This window comes from Synchiropus splendidus, chromosome 2, assembly GCF_027744825.2.
Source record: "Synchiropus splendidus isolate RoL2022-P1 chromosome 2, RoL_Sspl_1.0, whole genome shotgun sequence".
Taxonomy (NCBI): Eukaryota; Metazoa; Chordata; class Actinopteri; order Syngnathiformes; family Callionymidae; genus Synchiropus; species Synchiropus splendidus.
The window spans coordinates 32,612,501-32,637,219 of NC_071335.1; the positions used below are offsets into that span (position 1 = coordinate 32,612,501).

The 24,719-nt window shown below is 43.5% G+C and overlaps 1 protein-coding gene across 1 annotated transcript in view; it reads right to left on the reverse strand.

Annotated features, from left to right (window-relative positions):
* LOC128753393 (phospholipid-transporting ATPase ABCA1-like) overlaps nucleotides 1-23,980 on the reverse strand; it is a 25,556-nt gene extending 1,576 nt beyond the window's left edge. Inside the window, exons 1-49 of the mRNA XM_053855067.1 lie at nucleotides 23,819-23,980; nucleotides 21,080-21,183; nucleotides 20,101-20,194; nucleotides 19,403-19,544; nucleotides 19,164-19,282; nucleotides 16,871-16,992; nucleotides 15,707-15,898; nucleotides 14,666-14,755; nucleotides 11,749-11,992; nucleotides 11,532-11,671; nucleotides 11,351-11,467; nucleotides 10,528-10,722; nucleotides 9,860-10,068; nucleotides 9,602-9,778; nucleotides 9,305-9,527; nucleotides 9,014-9,235; nucleotides 8,719-8,923; nucleotides 8,524-8,637; nucleotides 8,226-8,400; nucleotides 8,013-8,144; nucleotides 7,800-7,939; nucleotides 7,593-7,730; nucleotides 7,288-7,517; nucleotides 7,126-7,198; nucleotides 6,839-7,041; nucleotides 6,713-6,764; nucleotides 6,532-6,636; nucleotides 6,280-6,428; nucleotides 6,074-6,198; nucleotides 5,901-5,999; nucleotides 5,626-5,815; nucleotides 5,461-5,555; nucleotides 5,349-5,381; nucleotides 5,167-5,272; nucleotides 5,013-5,087; nucleotides 4,631-4,800; nucleotides 4,391-4,568; nucleotides 4,196-4,311; nucleotides 3,974-4,118; nucleotides 3,779-3,902; nucleotides 3,566-3,695; nucleotides 3,307-3,490; nucleotides 3,031-3,137; nucleotides 2,813-2,954; nucleotides 2,604-2,738; nucleotides 1,387-1,490; nucleotides 952-1,044; nucleotides 629-872; nucleotides 1-558 (exon numbers count right to left, since the gene is read on the reverse strand). The exon at nucleotides 1-558 is cut by the window's left edge and continues 1,576 nt beyond it. Of these exons, the coding sequence (XP_053711042.1) occupies nucleotides 415-558; nucleotides 629-872; nucleotides 952-1,044; nucleotides 1,387-1,490; nucleotides 2,604-2,738; nucleotides 2,813-2,954; nucleotides 3,031-3,137; nucleotides 3,307-3,490; nucleotides 3,566-3,695; nucleotides 3,779-3,902; nucleotides 3,974-4,118; nucleotides 4,196-4,311; nucleotides 4,391-4,568; nucleotides 4,631-4,800; nucleotides 5,013-5,087; nucleotides 5,167-5,272; nucleotides 5,349-5,381; nucleotides 5,461-5,555; nucleotides 5,626-5,815; nucleotides 5,901-5,999; nucleotides 6,074-6,198; nucleotides 6,280-6,428; nucleotides 6,532-6,636; nucleotides 6,713-6,764; nucleotides 6,839-7,041; nucleotides 7,126-7,198; nucleotides 7,288-7,517; nucleotides 7,593-7,730; nucleotides 7,800-7,939; nucleotides 8,013-8,144; nucleotides 8,226-8,400; nucleotides 8,524-8,637; nucleotides 8,719-8,923; nucleotides 9,014-9,235; nucleotides 9,305-9,527; nucleotides 9,602-9,778; nucleotides 9,860-10,068; nucleotides 10,528-10,722; nucleotides 11,351-11,467; nucleotides 11,532-11,671; nucleotides 11,749-11,992; nucleotides 14,666-14,755; nucleotides 15,707-15,898; nucleotides 16,871-16,992; nucleotides 19,164-19,282; nucleotides 19,403-19,544; nucleotides 20,101-20,194; nucleotides 21,080-21,145 (6,807 nt within the window). The 5' untranslated portion in view covers nucleotides 21,146-21,183; nucleotides 23,819-23,980 and the 3' untranslated portion in view covers nucleotides 1-414. The remainder of the gene's footprint in view (nucleotides 559-628; nucleotides 873-951; nucleotides 1,045-1,386; nucleotides 1,491-2,603; nucleotides 2,739-2,812; nucleotides 2,955-3,030; nucleotides 3,138-3,306; nucleotides 3,491-3,565; nucleotides 3,696-3,778; nucleotides 3,903-3,973; nucleotides 4,119-4,195; nucleotides 4,312-4,390; nucleotides 4,569-4,630; nucleotides 4,801-5,012; nucleotides 5,088-5,166; nucleotides 5,273-5,348; nucleotides 5,382-5,460; nucleotides 5,556-5,625; nucleotides 5,816-5,900; nucleotides 6,000-6,073; nucleotides 6,199-6,279; nucleotides 6,429-6,531; nucleotides 6,637-6,712; nucleotides 6,765-6,838; nucleotides 7,042-7,125; nucleotides 7,199-7,287; nucleotides 7,518-7,592; nucleotides 7,731-7,799; nucleotides 7,940-8,012; nucleotides 8,145-8,225; nucleotides 8,401-8,523; nucleotides 8,638-8,718; nucleotides 8,924-9,013; nucleotides 9,236-9,304; nucleotides 9,528-9,601; nucleotides 9,779-9,859; nucleotides 10,069-10,527; nucleotides 10,723-11,350; nucleotides 11,468-11,531; nucleotides 11,672-11,748; nucleotides 11,993-14,665; nucleotides 14,756-15,706; nucleotides 15,899-16,870; nucleotides 16,993-19,163; nucleotides 19,283-19,402; nucleotides 19,545-20,100; nucleotides 20,195-21,079; nucleotides 21,184-23,818) is intronic.
* Between the last annotated feature and the right edge of the window lie 739 nt (nucleotides 23,981-24,719).

A 24,719-nucleotide genomic window follows, 5' to 3' on the forward strand; every position in this document is an offset into this window, starting at 1 on the left:
AAGCCTTCCTGTCACCTGTCAACCTGACACCCAGTTGTGTTATTGGTTTTACTTCAAGTGTCTCTTCTTTCCATCCTTTCGGTCCCTTGAAGGAGAAGCACCAGTCTCCAGCCCTCAAAGAAACTTCTTCACATCACATATACAGTACATATAGGTACATACTGTATACAAATATATATATATATGTGTATTTCTTGCATTGATTTGCATTGAGTTTTCATTGTGTCAGTCACAAGACCTCCAGCAACGCGACCCTTTTCAAGAGGCGGTGCTGGAACACAGGTCCACTGAGTAAAGACATCAATTAGAAAAGACTAAAAAAATACAAATAAAAAAAGGACAAAGTCTGTCCTGGGCCCCTCTTGGGAGCACTTCAGTCTTAGAGATGGGCGGGGGTGGTGTTTAGCTGTAGAATCACACACAGCTCTCCTTTGTCTTGCTGTCCATGAGGAATGAGTTCAGTTTGGAGATGTCCACCACCACCGCGTCCCGTTTGTTCAGGTGGACGTCTTTCAAATGGTCCTCGTCGCTTTGGTCCTTGGCAAAATTTACAAACACCTGCGGAAGACGGCGCTTGTTAGACTTTTGCGATCATTTGGCTTCAGATGATGTTTCAAAGGTGGCTTACTTGGTCGAGAGTGGTCTGCGAGACAGAGTAGTCCTCTATACGGAGCGCGTCCTTGTTCTTGGACAGCAGCGAGAAGATGCGGGCGAGGGAGGTGAGCGAGGAGGGCAGCTGGTACTGCAGCATGTTGCGGTGCTTCTCTTTCAGAGTGCTGCCCGGCAACTCCTGCTCGATGAACTCCATGACGGGTCCAAGGTCTGGATCCGGCCCTGCCACCCGCAGGATGATGGTGTATCCATCACCAAACCTTAGGGAACAACACACACATTCGAAACTCCAACACTGAAAACTGAAGTTGCATTGCTACATAATGTACACACTCATACCTGTTTTTGAGATGCTGCACACTGCCCAGACAGCGGAACCTGCCGTTGACCATGATGGCCATCCGTGTGCAAAGTGCTTCACACTCCTCCATGCTGAAGGAAACAGTTTCACATATGAGGAGTTCTGTTCGACTGAGTATATTTTTCCCACTGTCTTGTGTTGGGGAACACATATGAACTATGAGTGGAGCCCTTGCTAATTCACTCTTAATAACCAGTGTCATTTACAGTAAACTTTTGTTGCCCATAGCGGGTCAAAATATAGTCAGGCTTAACAAGAACTTTGTACTTCACTAACAAACATACCAATACGCATGTGAATACTATAGTCTATTGATGGTAGTGTATGTTCCCGAAGCGCAACCAAACTGGTACATCTATATCTATATATTCATGCACCTGCTGAGCAGGATGAAATATAAACCAAACACTGACCTGTGAGACGTCAGAACGACAGAGCGCCCCTCCTTGACAATGCTGAGAATGGCGTTCCACAGGGCGCGCCTTGCTTTAGGATCCATCCCAGTCGTTGGTTCATCCTGTAAAAAATGAACACTAACATTAAGTGGACGAGATCAAGTTCAGAAGTTTACTATTTAAGATACCGTAATTTCTGGACTATAAGCCACTACTTTTTTCTCGCGGTCTGAACCCTGTAGTTTATAAAACGACGCGGCTAATGTATGGATTTTTGGCTAAAGAGCCTCACGCTGCCAAAATATTGAGCCTCTTCACATCAAACCTATGACATCGCCGGCGTTTTATTGACCTTGAAGCGCTCAAAATGTGTCGTTTTCAGCTGTGTGTCGGGGACCGATCAGGGCCGGTCTCCAGGAGCAGCTGTGGTGTTGGAACTTGGGACACGCGGGTGAAAACAGCACATTTTGATCGCTTTAATGTCAATAAAAGATGCAAGGAGTTGGTTTCGGTTCAGAACATTTGTCTCATGAGTCAGTCTCCATGCTGGAGCCTGTTTTCCAAACCAGTTTAGAAGTGATCCTTCTGCATTTTTTAAGCACCACTGACCTTTCTACAGCGCAGACAGTAACCACTGCACTTGCGGCTTATAGGCCACTGCTTATGGATGAACAAGATCAATTTTTCCTTCTTGGATTTAGTGGATGCGGCTAATTCAAGTGAACTCTATAGTCCCGGATTTACGGTAAGTCATTCATTGCAACATTAACAATGTTGTGTATGCGGATGACAATTTTGTAGTAAATGTATTTGTGTGTAAATGTATTTCATGTGTCTGTTTCCACAATCAGGTTGCTGTGCTAATGTAGCACGATGCTATGCTACCTTCTTTGTTTGTTGCTAAACATTACAACGCCACCAGTTTTACATCGACCTATACCAAGCGTGAGAAACTGGATCACAAATTCAAAAACAACTATTGGTTTTAAATACAGCTGAAGAATCATTATAAAAACTCACTTCACTTCATAAAATGTATAAATGTTCTATACATTCAAAAATGAAGTGTAATGTCTGAATAACTAGTCCGTATCTGCGTAACAAGTGCTGTCTACTACAGACAGCACAAGAGAGTCAATGACGGCGGGAAAACATAATAAAAGATTCTCATATCATTGTGCTCCTGACTGGAGGCATGTCAACCAACTATTCACTGAAACTGTGTTGGCACTCACCAGAAACACGACCGGTGGTCCACCAATGAGAGCAATGGCAGTGGAAAGTTTCCTCATGTTTCCTCCACTGTAGCTCCCAGCTGATTTGTCAACATATTTGACCAATCCAAGCTTCCTTATCCCCCACTCTGCCACCTGGTGGGAGAAACAAACCAGTTCAGTCCATCCGCCCATTTCAATTGTTCAACCAGTCATGTGCTGCGCATCACCTCGCAGACTTCCTTCTCCGGCACTCCTCTCAGGATGGCATAGAACTCCAGGTGCTCTCTACCAGTCAGCAGGTCATTGATGGCATCGAACTGAGGACAGTAGCCCATGTTCTGATGCACCTCATCGATTTCAGTATTGACACTGGAACAACACCAGCAGGACTGTTTAATAAAAAGTCTTGATGCAGTCGTACTTTTTTCACTTAGGTGCGTTTTACCTCTTGCCAGCAAGATATGCCTCTCCACTCGTGACCACAGAGTCTCCTGTTAACATCTTAAAGGTGCTGGTTTTCCCTGCTCCATTGACTCCCAGCAAACCAAAACACTGCAAAGATAAAGAACATAACAATATTCATTGGAACAGGAAATTTAGGAGGGAACAACACTGAAACATTTTAGCTTTTGGAGTAAAAATAATAATAATAATAACGCTCATTTCATATGTATCGAAGTCCTTCGTGAATGTGATTGGTCAGTGTTCTGCAGTACCGCACCTCGCCAGGAGGGATGCCGACGCACAGGCGGTCGACTGCTGGTTTTTGCTTGCGCTTGTAAATCTTGGTGAGCTCCCGCAGCTCCAGAATGTCTGACTGTCCACCTCCACTCAGGATCCTCTGCCTCTCCCTGGCGACGTCCTCATCTTCCTCACCGATCGGCTTCAAGTGGCTGATCGATGACCTGTAGCAGAACATTGAGGTGAGTCTCCTGCCAAGAAGATCAACAGTAGAAGAGAATGGGTGTCAGAAGACATACCTGGCCTTGAAGAAGAAGTGGTACTGAATGAGAACGGTGATGAAGAAGAAGATCACTCCCTCTATGGCCATTGCAAAGAGGTTCTTTCCCACCATGTCCCAGGCCAGGGGGGAGCGGAAACGGTTCTCACCTGCAAAAAAAAGCATTAAAATGAACAAAAAGAAATCTCCAATATAAGGTAGGTTCAGAGACATCACAGCTGAGGATCCTCACCAAATCTTTCCAGAGCATCAGCCATCGCCTGATTCTTCACCATGTCAATCAGTCCTCTGCCCAGACAGAAGTGTGGGAAAATGAGGAAGACGTTCTTCAGAATGTCGTTGATGCCTCCGATTTCCTGGGAAGACATTTTTCATTTCATTTTCTATTCTTAACTTTATAAGCAAACGGTTTAAATGTGCGACTTACATTGCTTCCGAACAGCTCCAGGACAAATGTGGAGACGCTGCCGTTGATGCCGATCAGGATGTTGACGCTGGTCAGAACCACGTAGGCAGTACTGGGGATCTTGAAGAAGAACGAGGCTGGGTACATCAGAGGAGTGATGGACCACCTGTGAGGGAATTCAAAAGGGGATCAGAGGGAAGCCAGATGGTGACTGGAGAGGCAGAGAATGTCCCCCGAACTCACCCGTACAGCAGCAGCAACAAGGCGAGCACCGGCAGGTTGGTAGAGGAGACATAGGCCTCTTGTTGGAAACAGATGAAAATGATGATGACCAGAGTGGCGGGGACGATGTAGTTACACTGAAGGAGAGATCAGATGTAAGTCAGTCAGTTTGTACTGAGGACAGGTGTGGATGAATAAAGGCTCCAGCAGTCGTACCATGTCCCATACGAAGTTGGCCAGCCAGTAGAGGAAGGGCTGCACCCCACTGATGAACTGCATGTGCTTGGCTTTGTTCACTCTCTCTTGGATGAGGAAGACAACGAAACTGGCAGGTACGAAGGACATGGCGAAGATCACGCAGATAGACACCAACACGTCCACCGAGGTCGTCATCCTGAAACAAGATGGCGTTAGATTTTTTTTTCTCCTTTAATGCGTGCCACCTGTCACACTTACAACGCCACTTGTGAAAGTTGCTCCTTGGTGAGGTTGAGAGGATGGTTGTGGGCCGTGATGCCAAACTTGGCGGGGTCTTTTCCGGGAGGCAAGCTCGCTCGCAGGATTCCGTTGTTCATCACGTTGAGGAAAGACGTGATGCTGTGCCACCCTTTGTTGTTAAACCAGATCTGAAAATAACATGAGAGATTATGACCGATTTAATGCAACACAAACACAAAAAAACACGACACACACCACACGTCTGTCACTGTTTCAACTATCGACTCCTTATATTTACACGTGTTTTCACACCAGCTGCTATGGCCAGTGTTAATGAGGACACAGACTTCACCTCCGGAGCTTCATGCTGTTGCGTAATGCGGACCATGTGTGTGCTGACCTTGACGTTATTTTTGCTGTCCAGTCCTTGGATGAAATTTGAGAGGCTGCGGAAGAAACGGTCGGCGGCGGTTCCCTGGAGAACAAGGGTGGGGGAAACGTGAGTGCCTCCGACTTCGATCGCTCACAGGCAACGGTTGAAGCAAGTCTCTTACTCTCTCCAGATGGAAGCGTCTCCTCAGTGCAGCGATCGCGTCGTCCACTCGGTCTTTTTGTGAAAGGAACTGAGAGCTTCTGGCACCGAGTGAGAATCCACCATATCTGTTGATAGAAATCATTCCAGGTTACAGAGCATCGGTTGGAGGCAATACAACTTTGATTTGGTGGGGGAAAGTACCTGAACTCATTGACCCAGATCTTGTTCTTCAGACTGAAATAGAGAAGAAAAAAAGATGAATTTGTGCTACAGAGTATTTTCACATTAAATTCAAATCTTTGATGGGTGTTACCTTTTGCCGATGATCTGAGCGTAGGTTTTAACTAAGTAGTCCGAGACGTTTCTGCCAGTCAAGTTCTGCAGAGTGTCAGTCTCGCTGACCTTCATCTGAAGATACCAAAATTCAGTTCAGTCACTGGTCTTTTGCGAGAGAAAGGATCAGCTGTAGATGACAAACCTCTGGTGGTGGAAGGCCTCCTGCTCCTGCGGGACACTCTGGCAACATCCGCTTACGCCCTTCACAGCTACACTCGCACAGAGGGGAGGGATTCTCCATGGACCAGTTTCCCTTATCGAAAATGTCTCTTAGCTTCTCAGACACGAGCGGGACAGACCACTCTCCATCTATGGCGGTACACGGAGTGTCCCTGGATGATAGAGACGACATCGGAATGAATAAACTACGGAATATTTCATTAAAGATGTTGAACTAATTGGAATAAACAAACTCACGGAATAGGTTCTCCTTCCATGCAGTGAGTTCCAAATCCAGGTTTACTTGTCAAAGCACCGTAAAGTTTGTTGGTGTGGGAGTCTTCAGGAATGTCATTACTGTGAGCACAAAGACAAACTATTAACAAAGTGAACAAATAAAGGTTGCAGTGTAATGAAGAAAAATGTCTTGCCTGATGAAGGAGAACTGCTCTCCATACATGCTGGGATTCAAGGCCAAGCTGGGATACTTTCCAAACGGAGGTACGATCAAGCTGAACACCAGCGCGATGCACACAAACACTGCCGGAAGCACAATCTGGACAGAAGAAGACGCATATTTATACTGCACACGTACATGTAAAACAAAGATTTTCAGTATATTTATAAGCGTGAATACCTGAGCGAAGAATCCTTTTCGTGAGCGTCGGGCGTAGAGAAACCGTTTCCAGAGTAAAGCCACAAACTGCTGCCTCTTCAAACTCCAGCCTTTGACTTGGTATGAGCCTTTTCCGTCTATTCCGCTGAGCCAGTCCGTCTCTCTGGACTCTGGAAGCGGAGCATCGACACCAAATAAGTGAAGATCCATAACTGCCCTTCGCTGCCCTGTAGCTGTGCTGTAGTTTATAAAAATGGTTCCACGCTGGGTTACCTTCAGAATCGTTGAAATCAAAGTCGTCTTCGGTGAATGGCTTCAGGCAGCTCTGATGGTCACCAAAGGCATGATGGCGCCGTCTCCTTGTGGGGACAACTCCGTCTGCATCCCCAGAATGATGGGTGAGTTTCAGTGAGTAAACAAAAACTGATAGTGAATTCTAAATCACCAGTCTCACCTGAAAGCTCCACAGAATCCACCCCACTGTCCTCTGCAACCTTCAAGAAGATCTGGAAGTGATGGAGAGGACGGCGTTAAATAAAAGGATCTTATTATACGGTGAATTTTATCGTCTGGTTTTCACCTCTTCCAGAGTGGTATCCGATATCCCGTAGCTTGAAATTCCGAGGTCAGTGAGTCGGTCGTCAAGTTCGTGAAAGAGCTCGACAAAGGCTCCGTCTTTCGCCGACTGGTACGGCAGAACATATGTGATTTCGTGACCGAGGTCCTCCACCATTCGAGCTTCAGGCACGTGCTTGAATATCACATTGGAGATCAGGGAGACATCTGCAGTTGAAAAGGAGAGATGAGCCTTGCATGAAATGAACTAAATTCAGGTGAATATTAACTCATGATATATCTAAAAAATACCAATTGTGGTGGTCTCGCTCTCTGGTTCGCTGCCAAGACCTGCGTCAGAGCTGCTCTCCGATACACTGTCCTCCTTAAACAAGAACAAAAATTCAAGTTACATATATTCAAAAAACAAGTAATTGTTTTGTGATCTTAAAAAGCAGCATCATCAACTCTCACCTTCTCAGTCTTCTTGCTGTACGAGACAGTGCTGGCAGAATTACGACAAGACTGAAGGGGCAAGTCGTAGTCCCTCTTGACCAGGGTCAGGTAGTAGCCTGTGCCCAGCTGCGTCTTCAGAAAGAGCGAGGAACCGACGCAGCACAGTTTGCCGTGAGAGATGATGGCAATGCGGTCGCCGAGGATGTCAGCCTCGTCCATGTGATGCGTGGACAGGATGATGGTGCGACCTGAAGCAGTCACAGAAAGAGTCAACCTCATATCGGTATTGGGTGAAACACCAACATCACTCACAGTGATATTACCTTGTCTGTATTTCAGGAGAAGGTCCCAGATGCCTCTGCGAGCGTAAGGGTCAACACCAGCGGTAGGTTCATCCAAGATCACGACCTTTGAACCGCCAACAAACGCGAGCGCGACAGAAAGCTTCCTCTGCATCCCACCTGCAGCAGCAGTCCTGTCAATCATCGCTCTCGCAGACATAAACATTCCATAAGGAGAGCGGGACCTACCAGAGAGTGTACTGGTGCGAGACTTGCGTTTATGAGGCAAACCCACGTCATTCACGATTTGCTCCATCTCAGCCTTCACCTTCTCCTCGGGCAGTCCCTTCAGGCGAGCGTAGAACCAGATGTGCTCCTCCACTGTCAGCCTGGAGCCAACACCAACGGTGAATAAAAAGCAGTGGCAAATGTGGATTCAATAACCTTCTTCTACACACGTACATGCTGAAGAGAACGTTGTGTTGGGGACAAACGCCGAGATTCTGCCTGATGGTACTCAGTTCAGAGCGAATGTCTTTCCCCAGGATGTAGGCGGTACCAGAGGTGGGTGGGAACAAACCCGTCAGAATGGACCTAAACAAATGACAGATACAACAGAAGGTGTGAAAACACATTCTTTTTTTTTTCTTTTTTACAGAGCTTTGTCGTCCTTACATGGTTGTGGTCTTTCCGGCTCCATTGTGGCCAAGGAAGGATGTGATCTGTCCTTCGTAGAATCTCAGAGAAAGTCCATCAACAGCCAGCTTGTTTCCATGACTGTAGACCTTCACCAGATTTTCAATATAAACTCCTGGATCAATGTGGCTTGGTTCCTCTTCGATACAGACAGCTGTTGAGGATATTTAATATTTTTATATACACATTATTGGTTTAAAAAAACCATAGAAGCAGATTGGAGTCCCAGGCGTAACACGGGATACAGAACCTCCAAATACGTAACACAGAAACTCACCCTCAGCGTTGCCCTTCTTGGACAGGGGAGTGGAGATGTTCTTGTTCTCCTTCTCTCCACACCAATATGACTTCAGGAAAGGGAAATACCATGGCCTGGGGATGCCGTATTGACCTGGAACAAGATGAAGTGTAAGTGAGGTCCCAGTTCTTTATTTAATCGAGGGTACACACTTCATATTTGATGATGACTCACCGGGAAATACTGCTTCAATGTACCATGTCATGATGCCGTAGAGCACGGCATCAAAGAGCATGAGACAGATGGATGTGGTCAGGTTGTAGCTGTCTTCTTCCAGTGGACTGGCGAGCAGGTTGGACCACTGGATCCCCACTCCTTGCTCCTCAAAGAGCGCAAAGTACTCGCAGCCGAAACCAAAAGCGACGGGTGACAGCAGACTCTGGAGAGGAAATAGAAGTCAGGGGCAACAATATTAGGCTTAAAAGTTGATTCTGAAAGTTTATCACATTTGTTTTATTCATTCACGCACCACGACGACTTTGGCTCCGTATCCTACATAGTCCTGCCAGGCCACGCAGAGCACATATGGGAGGTAGAGAGTGAAGTAAATGATGCCCCCGCAGGCTGCAGCCAGGTTGGCACGTGAGAACAAGGTGCTTATCAGGAAGCACTGCATGATGGTTACGACACCGAAGGAGCCGAGGAACAGAAACACCACCCCGGAGTCGCTGTACGGCAGAAGGTTGCCCATCTGAGGAGAATCAAAAGGATGGTCCAGTTCAGTGGTAAACAACATGAGAGTTTGCTTGACGTCACCCACCTTCAGCAGCATCACCAGCATGCCGGCGCTGATCAGCAGCGGTATTAAACTACTGATGAACCAGCTGAGCCACAGGGTGCCATTATTCAGTCCCATGATCCTCATGGTCTCCTTCAGTCGGGCCTCTTTTTCATAAACCACGCCCTTAATGATGATCGCCACCGAATACATCCAGGCCAAGGTCATGAACAAGGGCATCGAACGGCTCATCACACGCAAGAAGCTGTCCAAAAAAGAAAGACGGTGATGTCAATGGGAGACAGGGGAAAATGTTTTCAATCCAGAGGAGACACCTACATGTCGTCCACATAGCAGGGGTAGGGCATCTGCTGGATGTAGATGCCCGTCTTCTCCTTGGTTCCGGTGACGGCTCGGATGATTCCCTGCTCAATGACATCCTGCAGGTAGGAGAATCCGCCCCACACATAGCGCAGATCTTCAAAAGGGTCAGCTCTGGGACCGGGGTCCCAATACCTGCAAAGAAATATGGCAAGCATTAAACCCACAACCGCACAAGTTGTATTTACCTTTATTGAATTCAGTGTGAAATCTCACCCGTCTTTGATCTTGTTGGTGCGCTCAACATTGTCGATGTCCATGCGAATTTTGTAGTTGACGTTCGGAGGCAGGTCAGACCCGTCACTGTGAGAAATGTCAGGAAACACAATCCCTGCCCAGAACTTTTGGTGGTGCAGCAGACCCATGGATTTGTTGACTAAGCGCTCCTCATTAGCAACAGGCTCCAGTTTGTCCAGGTTCACACACTGAAAGTCAAAACATCAGGTTTCCTCAGGAAAGAAGACGTCTTTTTTTTAATCTTCAAAATTGGCTCTCTTGCGACAGAACCGGGCCTCATATAGAGCGAACACAAACAGGTTTAGAATGGAGTCGCTGAGTCGAAAATGATTCTAATTAATCAGCTACGATGTCCTCAGTAACCTCTGACCCATTTTCTGCCTCCATACTAAGAGCCCTGTACACTCACCTATCTCTGCAAGTAAAGGAGAACAGTCACTTTGCGGCCTTGACAAGATCTCGTGTCAGAATTTATGACCTGACCTGACATATTTTGTCTAAGAAGGACCATAACAGTTTACAGTTAATCATTGAAAACTGAGCAGAATCCTCAAAACAAGTCTTGAATGCGACTTGATCTTTGACCTCATATTAAAACACTGTAACTACAGCGAACACGGACACAATCATATGGACAACCAACTGACCTCCATGAACCGAGAGATGGTCTGAATGGCCTGGTCACTTTCATTGAAAACAGTTCTCCAGGTGTAGGCAGAACCTGCAGGTCTCTGGTCTTCTGAAGTCTTGGACAGGAAGTCAGACACATCTGAAACGCGCCACTCTGTCCCACTGAGTTGTGTATTCAAAAAGCTGGCACTGGCATTGTTTCGGAGCAGAGTCTGCAAAAAAAAACAAAGCAAAAAAACAAGGCCAGTTATGTTTAGGTGTAAAGTTGCAGATGAGTAAAAAAAACTTGTGATTGTAATGTAAAGTAGAAGTTGTTAGGTGCCGTAATAGGTTTTAGTTTGCCACTGTTCTTCAAAACAAATGCCACTGTTGAGTCTCGGTCTGACAGCAGGATGGGAATATTTTAGGTGGAGGAAAAACGAGAGCTGTAAAAAAAAAAATTGTTTTCATGTATGAGCTCTTAAATTTGAATTCTCCGTGCGACACATTTTTTCTCACCACTAGGTCGCGCTGTTGGAACAACAGTTCACAAAGAACTCTGATTTGTGTTTCATGTCGAGTTAATATTAGATCTGTTGATGAAGAGGTTATTTAATACAAAGCTGCGGCAAGCTGGATTAAACAGATGAAGAAGAGAGGTAATATGATAACTTATGCGTGTAAATAATTCTAGGTTTCTGTTTACCCATTTTTGAGATCCAGACATTCTTGGATGAATGATAAAAATTATTCGACGGATTAGTTTTCCATGTTTATACAATGAAGAAACACTTCCTTGTATGTTCTTATGTATTTACAGAACCATATCAAATTCCAATCTGAAAAAGCAAAGGCACTCACTCTGACTAAGTCCATTTCCTCGCTGTTCTCCATGAAGTTCCAGACTTTCGGTCTCAGTTCTTCCCACATTCCTCCAAGATCTCGCAGCACACCCAGTTCCTGGAAGGTTTTGTTCACCTGCAGCACATTTATGAAATGCATTATAATATCATATTTCACTTTTAGTGATAACAACTTATACCTCATGGATGATTCTCTGAGTAGCAGGAGTGTCAGGGGTGTACAGGATCTTCCCCATGAGCAGAGGCTTCAAAGCCCTCCAGATCATCCTGGAAATGGGGCTGGACTCCAGGCTACGCATCATGTTGTTACAATAGGGAGCTGAGGTGCCAACAGAAAAATATGACATCAAAAAAACTTGAGTAGAAATGACAATAATGATGTCGAAGGTCGCTCACTTGAAGAGTTGTCGTAGGCAGATAGAGGCTCGCTGTCGCTGTCGTTACCATGGTTTCCAAACAGCGCCTTGTAGTTGTTGTCTTCATACCAATTAAGTGACTTGATCTTGAGTCCACCCCCTTCAGGGTGTCCGCACACGATGCGTGACACGGCCTGGTACATCTGATTTGGCGAGCTGGTGGCATTGGCAGTGAGGTAGAGGATCTCCTTTCTCATATCCTTCCAACTATTCATACTGGACAGCTGCCAGAGGAGACACGGACAGTGAGCAGCAAGTCCACAAAAACACATGTATATCAGACCACTATCGTCAATAAACACATCTAGCATTTCACTGGATTCTGCAGGAAATATTAGATATATATTTAGCCTTATGAAGATACATTTTGTGTGCACAAAGCAGCTCCTTATCCAACTAAGTGCATCACCAGAAACTTGCAACCACATCAAGAATTTAATCGGCTTAAAGGAGCAAAGAGTTCATCTTTGCTGCACAGAAGAGGGGTGATTACAGGTCAGGAGACAATGTGTCGCCGCAGGTGCTTTATAAACGTCTTCAGACGGTCATGCAAGGGTCCGTAGTTATGTCACACACCCATGACCGAAAGAGCAGAGGAAAAGGTTTTGTTTGCGTGTGTGAAACAATGAAGCACCGAGGAAAGGAGGGTCTTTTGTTTAAGTGGGAAAACAGGATTTTAATTTGAGCTTACACTAAGCTTATCAGAGTGCCACACACAGAAGGAGTGGAACTGGAATAGAAAAGCCAGAAAATGGGTTTGTTAAGTAAGAGAAAAGGAGCCGGCAACAGGCGGTGAAACTGGAGGAAAAGCGAGGAACAAAGAGAGGTTACTCTCGGTCGTTCTCCTAATAGGCAAACCTCCACAGGCGCACTGGAATTAAGCTGACAATAGTTACTGAACACACACTCGCTGACACACAAAAATGACTGTGACACACCACGCATGACTGTTTCAGAACAAATAAAAGGGCCCTCTGTCCCCTGTAATATTTCAGACCAAGTCCACGGCATGAAATCCTTATTCTGTCCCCATCTTGACCGCAACATTCAGCACTGCTTTCCAACAAAGAAAGTGAGACTGCAGCTCAGATGACTGACAAACAAACTTGTTCAGCGTGTGGTTACAGTGCTTGGGAGACTGACTGAATCCACATCAAACATCACATGTTCTTCACCTCAAAGAGTTGCGTCTGCAGCTTGTGATTAACTTTGTGAATTTAAGCGGGAAGCGGATGACTTTTGTTTGTTTTTCAGTGCCGTCACCGCCTGCAGCGTTGAACTGCACCTGACAAAAGCCGGTGACAGCAGGAGAAACATCCAGACGTGTCATGTTTATTAAAACCCACGTTAGCTTAGGTAACTAGATGACTAACCTGGAAGCTTATTCAAGCAGGACACAAACACGGACATGTTTAAGCAGGCAGCAGGACTTGCCCGGCAGTAACCTCAACGCTGCGCCTGAGTCAGTTCACTTCAGTTCAAATCAGCACATTCTCACCTTAAATCGCCAATTTGTTTTAATAGTTGACAATTTTCACACATAAATTTAGCTTTTTTTTTAATAACCATTATTTCAAAAACCATGTAACCGATGGAGAAACGAAAATCAGAAGAATAATCCCTGTATGTTCTTATAAAAGTTGGAAATATTTTGGAACTGAATCATAGATTCCCATAAGGCGTAAGTAACAAACCGTCAACAGCAGCATTCCATTCTCCCATCACTGTCAACAGGAGCACAATCAATAATCCTGACATGGACACTCGCCGTGCACATATTTGGGATCATAATATTTCATCAGGGCAGAGAGGTGCAGGGGAATTTATTTATGTTATGCAACATCTCTGAAATATAAAGTCTCCTCGGTGCTATCATCAGGAGGAGGGTTACTGGAGTTCAATTCAGCGAGTTAAGCCATTAGCGACTGACATAAATCCCACGTAAACCACTTAATTTAATACGCTAAGCATTTTTGTGATTTATAAGGCTTCACAGAAAATTTGGAACAACGTGATCTTGTTCATTTTGATGACTGTTGGGCAGCTGTTGGGTCAGATCTGATTCAAAACAATCTTTTTATTGTCGTTTTAAGCATAAATAGCAGAGATATAAAATGTGGGGGTTAAAGATGTGAAAGCAGTTATTTTTGTGACCAGATTTCTGATGCATTTAGCAGTGAACACTAGTCACTCGGGGTTATCTGAGACTCGCTCCCTGATGTTTTCACAGCTGATCAGACGAACGAACACAGAGGCGTACGAACACAGACGAATGGCCAGCTGGATCTTTAGGTTCTGCCAAGTCATCAGAACTGAGGCCTGCAGAGAAAGCGGGATGTGTGTTTTCCCCAAAAACTGCTGCCTCTGACCTTTCTAAACACATTCCAGCGGGGGACTCTGTGCTCCTGGAGCAGAAACCAGACCAGTACTGGGCTCACTTCCCGACGACATACAAACAGATATTCTGATTTTTGAAAATGGTCGGGAATTACTGTTTTTTTTTTTGCCTTTTTGTTGCACAGCACCTTGAGATCAGTTTATTTATAACCAGGTGGAAATGAATTGACAAAGACTGGACTCTTCAGTCAAGAAAAAAACAAGAACATTCACAACAATTGTGTAACAGCCTTCCTTGTGTGAAGAAAGGATCAGTGCTGGAGAGATTTATTTCTGCTTACTTTGTCTGACTGTTTATAACATTCTACTTTGATTAAAATGATACTCAATATTAGGAATTCATGACAGTGAGTCAAATGATGACTCATCTTTACCTGCAATGAACCTGTACTGGTTTTTGACTGATGCTCACTGCTAAACAACAAGGCACTGTCAACACAGCCCTGAGAGGAGCTGCACCAATTCAGCTGGTGTTTTTTTTAGCGTGGTGTGTTGCGTACCTCAACAGCCAAGGCTCCAAGGCTCTCCAGGAGACTGTCGGTTGCAACGGAGACTTCCTGGACAACCTTTGGGTCTGACTTGACATCCTTCTGTCAGAGGAAGAGAAAGACATGTCAGTGTGCTACTCTGCCTGCTGAATCAAAACAGTAAACGTTTCACCAAGCAGCTGTGTTGTGAAAACAACAGAAGAAAAGATCAACAGTGGGATCAAAAGTCACAGTGGCTCCGACCTGCAGCGGTCCTGTCTGTCAAATTCTTTTTTTTGTCTGTGTGTGTGTGAGTGTGAAAGCTGGGACACACGTGTGTGTCCTTGTCAATCACACTTAACAGTCAGCTGCTGGAATGTCAGACAGTTGATAAGGCTCAAGTGTTGCTGAAGAGAGAGCAGCTGGTGTCGAGGAGAAAGTGCTTCATTGTGTTTTTAACTTCTACACTTCGTTGGACAGATTATTTTATCCATCTTGCCGACATTCCTTACAGACAAAACTGCATTCGTCTTCCGTGACTGGAGAAGTTTGTTCTACTCTCACAATGTGTCATATTTCGTCAGACATTTTATGAGCCAAAGCTTCCGTTTCCAATGCAAATGCTATTACCCAGTGGTTTCAACCTTTTTTGCGTCACACACAAGTCAGTTTACGGTCATGATTTCAGGGAAGGGGTGGGCAGATTGGGGAAGTCTGGAAGTAGGTGAAAGGTTGCTCTGTTCAGAGCAGCGAGGGAAGGATGTGAATCTGCCAAAAGTGCACCAGTTCATGGAACACAATGCTGCAGTCAGCAGAAAAGAGAAAGACATGTCCTAACTGCTGCTTTAGATGGTTTTAAATCTGCTGTGCTAGTAAGCATTTTTTCCATATATGCGATTTAATTCAACTAACTATGCAACATTGTAAAGTTTCATTGAATTCGACACACATATTCTTTAGCTCAAAGTTAATGATCAAAGATCACTCAGTTTTTTTGTCCTATTTTTCCCTTTCATTTCACATTTCATTTACATTTGCCCTGATTCATGATCATTCTAGATGATTCTGAATTACCCGGATGGGCTTGAAGAAGTCCAGGTTGGACAGAAAGTGGCTCTGAGCTTTGTTCAGCCAATCGCTGGAGGACTTGCAAATGATTTCTTGAGTGAGAAGAGACACGTTCCGATCAGCGATGTGCACAAACTCTTCCAGCGGTGTGACGTTGCAGAGGTCCCTGAGATGAAAGCCAAACCCTTTAGTCAGCACCTGCGGAGGGAGAGACAGGAAAACAGGTGTTCAGTGTTCAGGTGATCAGTATCTTGCAACCGCACCTTTGGCTGTTTGAAACAAGTAAACCATGTTTCACTGGCCTTTACGGCTCAAGGAACAATTACACTATGAAAATAAACCAAAAATAATTGTGTATAAAACAGCGTGTGAATTGTGGTAGACATAAGGAGTGTGATCACTTGCTATCTGAAACACACAAGACGTTCTGTCCTGTGCGGTCAGAGTGTCCCTGGATCGTCCAGTATGTGACTCAGACAGAGAGAATTGCTGGAATACGGGGGGAGAGCAGGGGGGCTTATCGTCCAAATGTCCTTGACCAGTTTGTGTTATGTCACCATGTCGGCAGCCTTCCGACGGGGCTTACAAAAAATGGCCAATCACGATCAAGGCTGATCGACATACAATATGTAAACAAAACGTGCGAAAATGTGGACTCTTGATCAAATCATTTGCATGCACGAAATCATTTTCCTATCATGAACTGATAAATATTTAATAAAAGTGACTGAAAATGTTCGGCGTGCACCAGTGTGCGACCCAGTAAAGTTGTTTTTCAACCACTGTCATGGCACGTGAGGCGATATGGGGGAAGGGAAAGAGGAGGGGGAGTCATGTGACTTAAACCCTCCAACTGCAGGGCGGTGATGAAGATGATGCGGCTGCTGTTGTTAAGCTATAATGGGGAAAAAGGAGGAGGGAAAAAGGAAAACAACACCTGTCTATGCATTCAATAAAAATGCTGTCGTCGACAGGAGGCTTTGTTTGCCACAATGTGTATCATGTAGCCTGGATATGAACAGAGGCCACAGCTCTAACCACTGCACCACAGATCCACCTATTCACACAGTTCATTTACATTAAAGATGAAATGAAACAATTTATGATCAATCGTTTTGCAGTTTCTTCAAGACATTCACATCACAACATAGAGCAAAAAAAAAAGATTACCTTCTCCAGGTTTACATCCGCCTCCACGATCTGCTTCAAAGCATGATGGGGGAGTGAAGCATTGTGGTGCAAGAAGTGGGAAAGAGTCTCGTTGTCTCTGAGAAAGTCCTTCAGCTTAAAGTCTTTAAAAAGAACAAAAGAATTGCATTGTTTAAATCAACAGGAAGACTGCCTGAATACACATGTATAGGGACTGGACAGGGTTGTCTTCCTCTCAAAGCAGAACCATTTCCGACACATTCTCGGGATAATTGTTATGTCCACCGTGAGTAGAAACCATCCACGGATTATTAATCGTCTGATCTCTCCAATCAATTCTTACCTCACAAACAGATTGCACAACAAAACAAAAGCAGAAGCCATTCACCCGACTAACATCCTCTCAGACACAAAGAGGGAACTTTTGCGGCAACCCATGTGATCTTCCTCTGACAGGAAGTGAACTATGCCTTTGTGTCTCTTTGAGCTCCAGAGCTGGAGTCAAGTTCATGTCAGACACATTTGAGAGAGCAGACTGCAGGACAGTGCCTAATGTGTCTGAACCTGACCCTGACCTTTACGGGTCAACACACCCGACTACCATGTGTATTGATGTGTGAACCAGGAAACTGAGTCTACGCCACATCTTTTTTCATCTGAACAACACTTCTATACAAGTTAACACAAGCATTGCGTGGGCAAAACAAATGGAAAACGAAACACACCTCAAGAGCCAGTCGGTTAAACTGGTCGATTATCTGAATAAAGTGAGGCCTTTATCAACCACTTCACACATGAATTATATTCATATCAGTTCAGTATCAGCAACAGCTTTAACTGACCTTTTTGTGAAAATGCATTGCCCCTCGAAATAAGTAAATGGATGGATGGAAATGAGAAACTGTTTCATGTTTTGCACATAACTTTTGTACAGATATTTATAACTTAAATAGATGTTTTCAATTGAACCGCTAAAATGTATATAGAATGAAGTATAACACAATCATATAACCCATTTATAACATGTAATAAGGTGTTTGGAGATCTGTATTTACAGCATTTACTGCTTTTTTTTAGTAACGTTTAATTTTCGTTCTTTTGATTTTTTTCACCTACATAAAGTCTCCGTTTTTTTCTCTGTCACAACAGTCCCAGCATACTTGGTCCCCAAGGAAATGTAAGTGCCCAGCCCTGCTCCAAAATGACATGAAATCTACATACCATCATCTAAAGGCCATCTGCCAGGTTTATCTGTCCGTATGAACCCCTACATTATATAACTATATCTTCATTTTCTAATGTCAGTGTATATATGTATTAATAAAGGCCATCTCCTCTCATCTAAGCTAAAACAAACCAGAAGCCTTTGCTTCATCTTGTCATTAGCTGAATTGGAATCTGACATGAGGCACAACCTGTGAGTCCTACAACCCGATTAAGCACTTTATTTGATTTGACACAGCATAATGCACGATATGATATAAATATAGACTTATATACTTCAGATGTATTGTGCTTGAGGTGAGTTATCTTTATTTATCATGTATTAAACCACATGCCTTAAAATAGATGATGAGGAGAAGTCAGTGTAAAGGGAACGGAATATATTGTTTATCACATACTTAGCCATATTTTACTGATCTTCTTTTTGCAACAGAGTTTCTCAAACAACTCTCATTCCCTAAGATAAATATGACCATTCACAATACAAATGCACAGATAATGTGAGCATGCTAAAGGGATCCCAAGCCGAGGTGAGATTAAATGAATATTTTTTTCACCACAATGTTCAATTTTTAAAGCTGTCCCAAAGCTTTTGGCCGCCATGGAACATCGAAATTTGTGGATATAATAGTAAGTAATAGTAATAGCCCTTCCCATCTTATAGTTTCGAGTGGATCTTTCACCAAAAATGTCTCTTGCTGACTCTTTTCTACAGTAGTGAGCGGAAGCATTTTCATTCTCGACCTCCTTTGACTCGTAACATTAGAGCTAAGGAAGTGGGACACCCAAAGACTCTGGGGGATAGGAGGCCCTTCGAGGCTGGCTGGCAATGATAAGAATGGGAGGGCTACACCCTCACATCCTTGCCAGCTGCTTTTTACCTTCTGTTAAAAAGCCTTCAATGTAGTGATTATATTACATGAAAATATGAAATGACACTTGATAAGAATTTGCATGAACAAAGACTAAAAGCACTTGCAGTGACTGAATGCAACTCAAGGACATATTTGCGTGATGTTCTTGTTCACTCTTTCATTTATAGTCCACACACAACTTCACAACATCATTAGTAAGAAGGAATGGTCCTTACGAGCTGTATTTCTCTGCATCTTCCTCAGTGCCCTCAGAAGTCCTTTGTAGCCTTCATAGCTTTTGTCATTCTGAGAATAAAGCAGGATCTTCTTGGCGTCGCTGAACAAACGGGAGATTCTGGAATGTTAAAAATAGAATGGAGAATGATTAACTACATACAGAACTGAACACACACACTTTGACACTGAGATTATCTGAGCAACCTGACCTGAAAATGACATTTATTTTTTCACTTACATGGAGTCGTTGAAGTTCCCCACCACTCCGGGACTCTCTCCTGGGGTCGGATTACGAAAGCAGGGGTTGTTGGCATTGCAGATGATTCCTTGTACCCAAGGCAGAGTACCTGCAGAGGGCATGGCCTTGTTTGGGAAGTGACCTGCAAACATGAAAATACACATATAAATACAGACGAGAATATATTTTGAAACCACGCACAAAGAATCAGCCATAACTTGTGAATTACTATTTTAAATCAACCTCCTGATTTAAAAAAAGTCCATTGTCCTCATTTTTCTTGTACACACACTCAACAGCCAGAACGGTATCATATCTTAGTGCTACTGATGCAATAAAACATGGTTAAAAATTGTCCTGAGTGGGCGATTAGAGCAAAACTAGATCATATGGTCACTTGTCAATCTCGTAAAATCAGAGTTCAACATTAAGGCCAGTCAAATATTGGCTGGAAACCCACACACATCTCTTTGTAAACCCATGTTGAAACTTTGGAAATCACCTCAGACGGCGAACAACATTTGGAGTTCTCTGAATGGTCAATCAAATGGGCCCATGGTTCAAACAAATATTGACATATGCAACACGCTTGGTAGATCAATACATTGATATTGCCAAGAAACTGCATAAAGCTCACTTCTCTGAAAAAAAAACCAATAATAATAATAATAATTTGAGGTATTTGATGAAGAACTTACATTCATGTTGCTCATATGCAGGGTAGTGCATCCGGACTGAGATCAGGATGAAGAAGATGAAGAGAGGCCAGATGAGCTCGATCACGAACTGGATCTGAAAAATGATGATCATTTAAAACACTGATAAAATGGTCACTATAAAAGTCTTGCTTCTCTCATAGAATGTCGTCTCAGTTTGTTGTTTGCACACCAGAGCGTAGCATCAGGAGATCATTTATTCGACATTTTCCAGAAAAACCTGGTGAAGACATGGTCATTGGAAACCTAAGGAACATGACGGTGTGTGTGTGCGCTTGTCATGGGGCTGTTGGCAATAATCCCAGCAGGATTCTGAGTAAAGAATATGGGTCAGTAAAGAGGAGACAAAGACCGAGGGCTTTTGAGGACCAAGGGTCTGTCCATCTGTTCTGCGCGGCTTCAGTGTCCAGGCATTAGCCAGCATTGTAGACATATGGAGACCAAGACTCTCAGAGACTTTACTGTATCCCTTTGTCGTGAATAACTGGGTTGAAAGTTAAGGCCGCAGACAGACGTCACTTTGATACGACGGCGCTTCTTGACGGACAAAGGGACCAATTGTATGGTAATGAGAGTTGCTTTTCAGCCCGCAGGGGAAGTGACCAGACTACCACGAGGGGTATTTACATAAACTTGAGTGTGTGGGTGCTGACCAGAACAGAATGTTAACTGGAATTGATTTTTTTTTTCTAAGAACAGATTCAATTATTTGATTCAAAACAGAAGACACTTGTACTAGACGTGTATACAGCACACAAATAATAAACACGATCAGACAATGCATGCACATATATTTGAATGTAGGTTTTGTTTGGCTCCACAAAGTAACAAGAGTTTTCTGATCACACATAATTTATGCTTCATTCAGAAAAGGATCACTTCCATCTTTATTTGAACGATAATGTAACAAGCATATATGATTTTTTTTTGTTCTAAAAATGACATGGTTAATATGACTCACTGTCTGTCTCCGTCGATAGGTGAAGTTCTTCCACAGAAGTAAACCCAGTTGAGTGGAGACAGCCATGTTGCTCTCAACTTGACTGAGCACGCTCCTGCTCCTCACTGTGGATCCAAAAAAAACAAAGACTCTCATCACAATCGAGGCTTGTTATTGAAACGACACATGATTCAGGAAGTGGAAAATATCATAATACACAATGATAAATAACAAATGACCAGTAACAAACAACAATACGAGGGGTGGACAAAATAATGGAAAAACCTTAAAGCTTTTAGGTGTTTTCATTATTTTGTCCACCCCCTGTAAATTCTGAAAAGGTTTACCTGCTTGGTGTTCTTAGTAAAAAATAGACTATAATGTTGAAGACATACAAACTGATAAAAAAAAACCAAAACACTAGTCAAAACCAACAACTCTCCTACCATGCAACTGGCAGCTACCGAACAAAGAAGTACAACTGATGAGGGAGGACAGCAGCTCCCAAGTGCAAATTTTCTGGTTCAGTAAACCCAGATTCATCCGTCCAAAGGTCGGGTTACATTTAAACTAGTGGACCAACAGGCAGTAGAAATCCAGGGGTAAAAAAAAACTTGATCCTAAACCAATATTGTTTGCGATCGAGTCCAAAAGCGTCTTATCAAACAGAGCCATGGCTTCAACTACTAAAGAAGAAGTAAATACTGTATATGTCCTATTTGACGATACTTGTACCGTAGTGAGTCAGAGTGAAATATTTACAGAAGATTAATAAAAAAATATCATGAACTTCAGTGCAGGGACCAACCCAGGTACGGTGAGTTAAACAGCACAAAAAAAAACAACACTTCTCATGAGTGTATTATTTCAGCATGAATGGTGAGGACACAGTAACTGCCACGTCATCGCTCACTCCAAGATAATAAGTAAGTAAAGAAGTATTTACACTAATAAGCCAGTGACTGATTGGAACAACAGCAAAAACAATAGCATCATGGCCAAAGACCGACCCAATCATGACTCTCTGACTTGAGTGAAGGATGAATGTCGATTGTTTCGGCTCCCAAATCCAATCATTCTGTCTTGCATTAAATGGGGTTATGCTAATGAAAACAATCCGGTCGCTGTCACAAGTTTGGGCGCTGACAGTCATTACAGATTTGTAATGCTTTATTACTGCTTATGACTCGAGTCGTTCACTGTAAAATAAAATGCATCATTGTAATGTGTTGCAGACGAGTGACAGCAGCGCGCTATAAAACTCCCCACCTCTCTCTGTGGTCAACTTCAACAGAAAAAACAACACTGCTGCGCTTTTTACAGGCCACATCCGTTTCACACGTATATTAATCCACTTAACCGATTTAAAGCACACCTAAACATCTAAAAAAAATCACCGTTAATTCTCAAACTATTGATATGCACTCATCATTTTCAACATCCCCGAAATGCCCATCGTCGACGTGTAAATGCAACGACTTCCAACAACACATCGAGAACAAAGGCGCAACAATGAACGGTTGGTTTGAGGACCAAAAGCTACAACGCATCATATGTGGATTTTAATGCATGTCAGTGGCGTCGTCGTCCACAGCAGCGGTATTTTGGTGAGAAAAACAACTGAGCGTGGAAATAGATGGGTGATGCAGAACAAATGGTGCAGCGCAAGTGCGCCCCCACCGGTACAAAAGGATATATTTTATACTTGTTTACCATCAACTCGCTCACGTGTTGACTTCCATACAGCAAATCCATCGTTATAAACCGCATGACTAACCTGGTTCAGTTCCAAACAACACGAGCATGTTTAAGTGATGACTGACTGTTCAGTGTCGGTGGCGTTTGAAAGGCAGAAATACATCAGACGGCCGTGACAGTCCTGTCCTCCATCAACACGGTAAAAACTGTTGATGCACTTCGGCATTTGAATGAAAAATGAAAAGGTGAAAACGGTTTACTGAACGCGTCGTTGAATGAACGATGTGACAAAGGAACCATGATGCACTTTGGACTGGGTGTATACATTTATATTTGCTTTATAGTGAGGTAAACTGGCATAAACTCGCTGTGATGGTTTTCTGTCTTTGTGCTTTACACTGAGGTCACTCTCGTTCAGCCACTCTTGTTTGGCGATGCTGACCCCAAACCACGTCAATTGCCGGAATTGATGTCGAAGTAAAAGGAAACGACATAAAAATAAGGACATGAGATGCGACTCAGACATTCGAATAAACGACTAATAACAGCATCAAGGCCATAGACACGAATCAACCTTAGACAAAATGTTTAGTAATATATGTAAATTGCTCGATATAGTAGACTAACCTAGGCCGCGAGGACGCGACTTTTATTGTGTAACAAATTTTCCGGAAGCGCTCCGCTGCCTCGTCGCTAACGTCCAGTGACCACTGACATAGCGAAGACAGACAAACGCTTATTATTATTAATATTTTCTCAAAGAAACGTTCCACCAGCGAGTTCAATAAGAAAATCTACAAAGCAAAAAATAAATAAATAAATAACCGCCTCGTTGAACTCTTTGTATTTATCCGCTCGCCCGTAAACAGCATTATCTGTACAAGAAAATCAACAACGGAACGCCAACATCACAATGGGAAAAACATTACTCACACGAAGAACGTCAAACTTAAATTGTACCAAAAAATACGACACGACAAACCGTGTTCAAAATCACAAATCTCGCCGTTGACTCAACAAAGAAGCTCGAAAATCCCAGCAAAAGTCGAAACAAAAACTCACCGTGCTCGGTCCTAAAGGCTGTTAAAATCCACTCATGAATCAAAAGGCTTCGTCCAAGATGAGCAGAAACCAGATCAAACTTCTCATTCACGGACCCTGGCTGCCGCGCGCCTCACGGTCTGATAGGACTATTTTTTTTCCTCCAGCAGGGTTTTATAGCGCTGCTGATGCTGGTAGAGCAAAGCCGCAGAGGTAACTCGCGGTCAGTCTGTGTTGCTGCTCCATATAAGGAAAGCACGTGTGGAGTCAAAACATCTCTTAAAGGGCCAGCAGCAGCAGCCAGACGCTCACATCCAAAGCCCATGATACAGAAGACGGTAGATGTGCAACACGATGAATAACAAAGGAAAAAACTTATATATATTTCACAAATCTAAGCGATATCTACGTTTAAATACTTCATAGTGTTGTGCCTCACAATGTGTAGGTTTAACACTATTCACTCCTGGAAGTGTCTAAGTTATAAAACACGTTTTGCTGTCATGAATATGAGCATAGATATATTAAAAGGGTTATAAATATTTCTATGACATAGCTCAATCATGATGAACCAGAATTATTTTCATAATAACGCAGACATGTCCTATTTTCCCCCCTTGATCAGATTTCAGTCTCTGTTCAAGAGTAAAATTCACAGTTGCAAAATGCACAACTTATCTAAATTTGTCAACAAAAATCTTCTTTTTTTTAACATTACATCAGCTGTTAAATGCCCAAATTGCACAACGTTAAGCTGCAACGTGTGAGTGCTAACATCTTTTCGCCTGTCTCCCAGTGAAGAAACACAAGTTTTCAATGTTGGAATACTGAAGAGAAACAGACTCTAGTTTTTGATCCAGATCCTCCACATCATTACCCAAGATGCCGGCCCAAAACCACAGTCTATTTCAGTATTCCAACA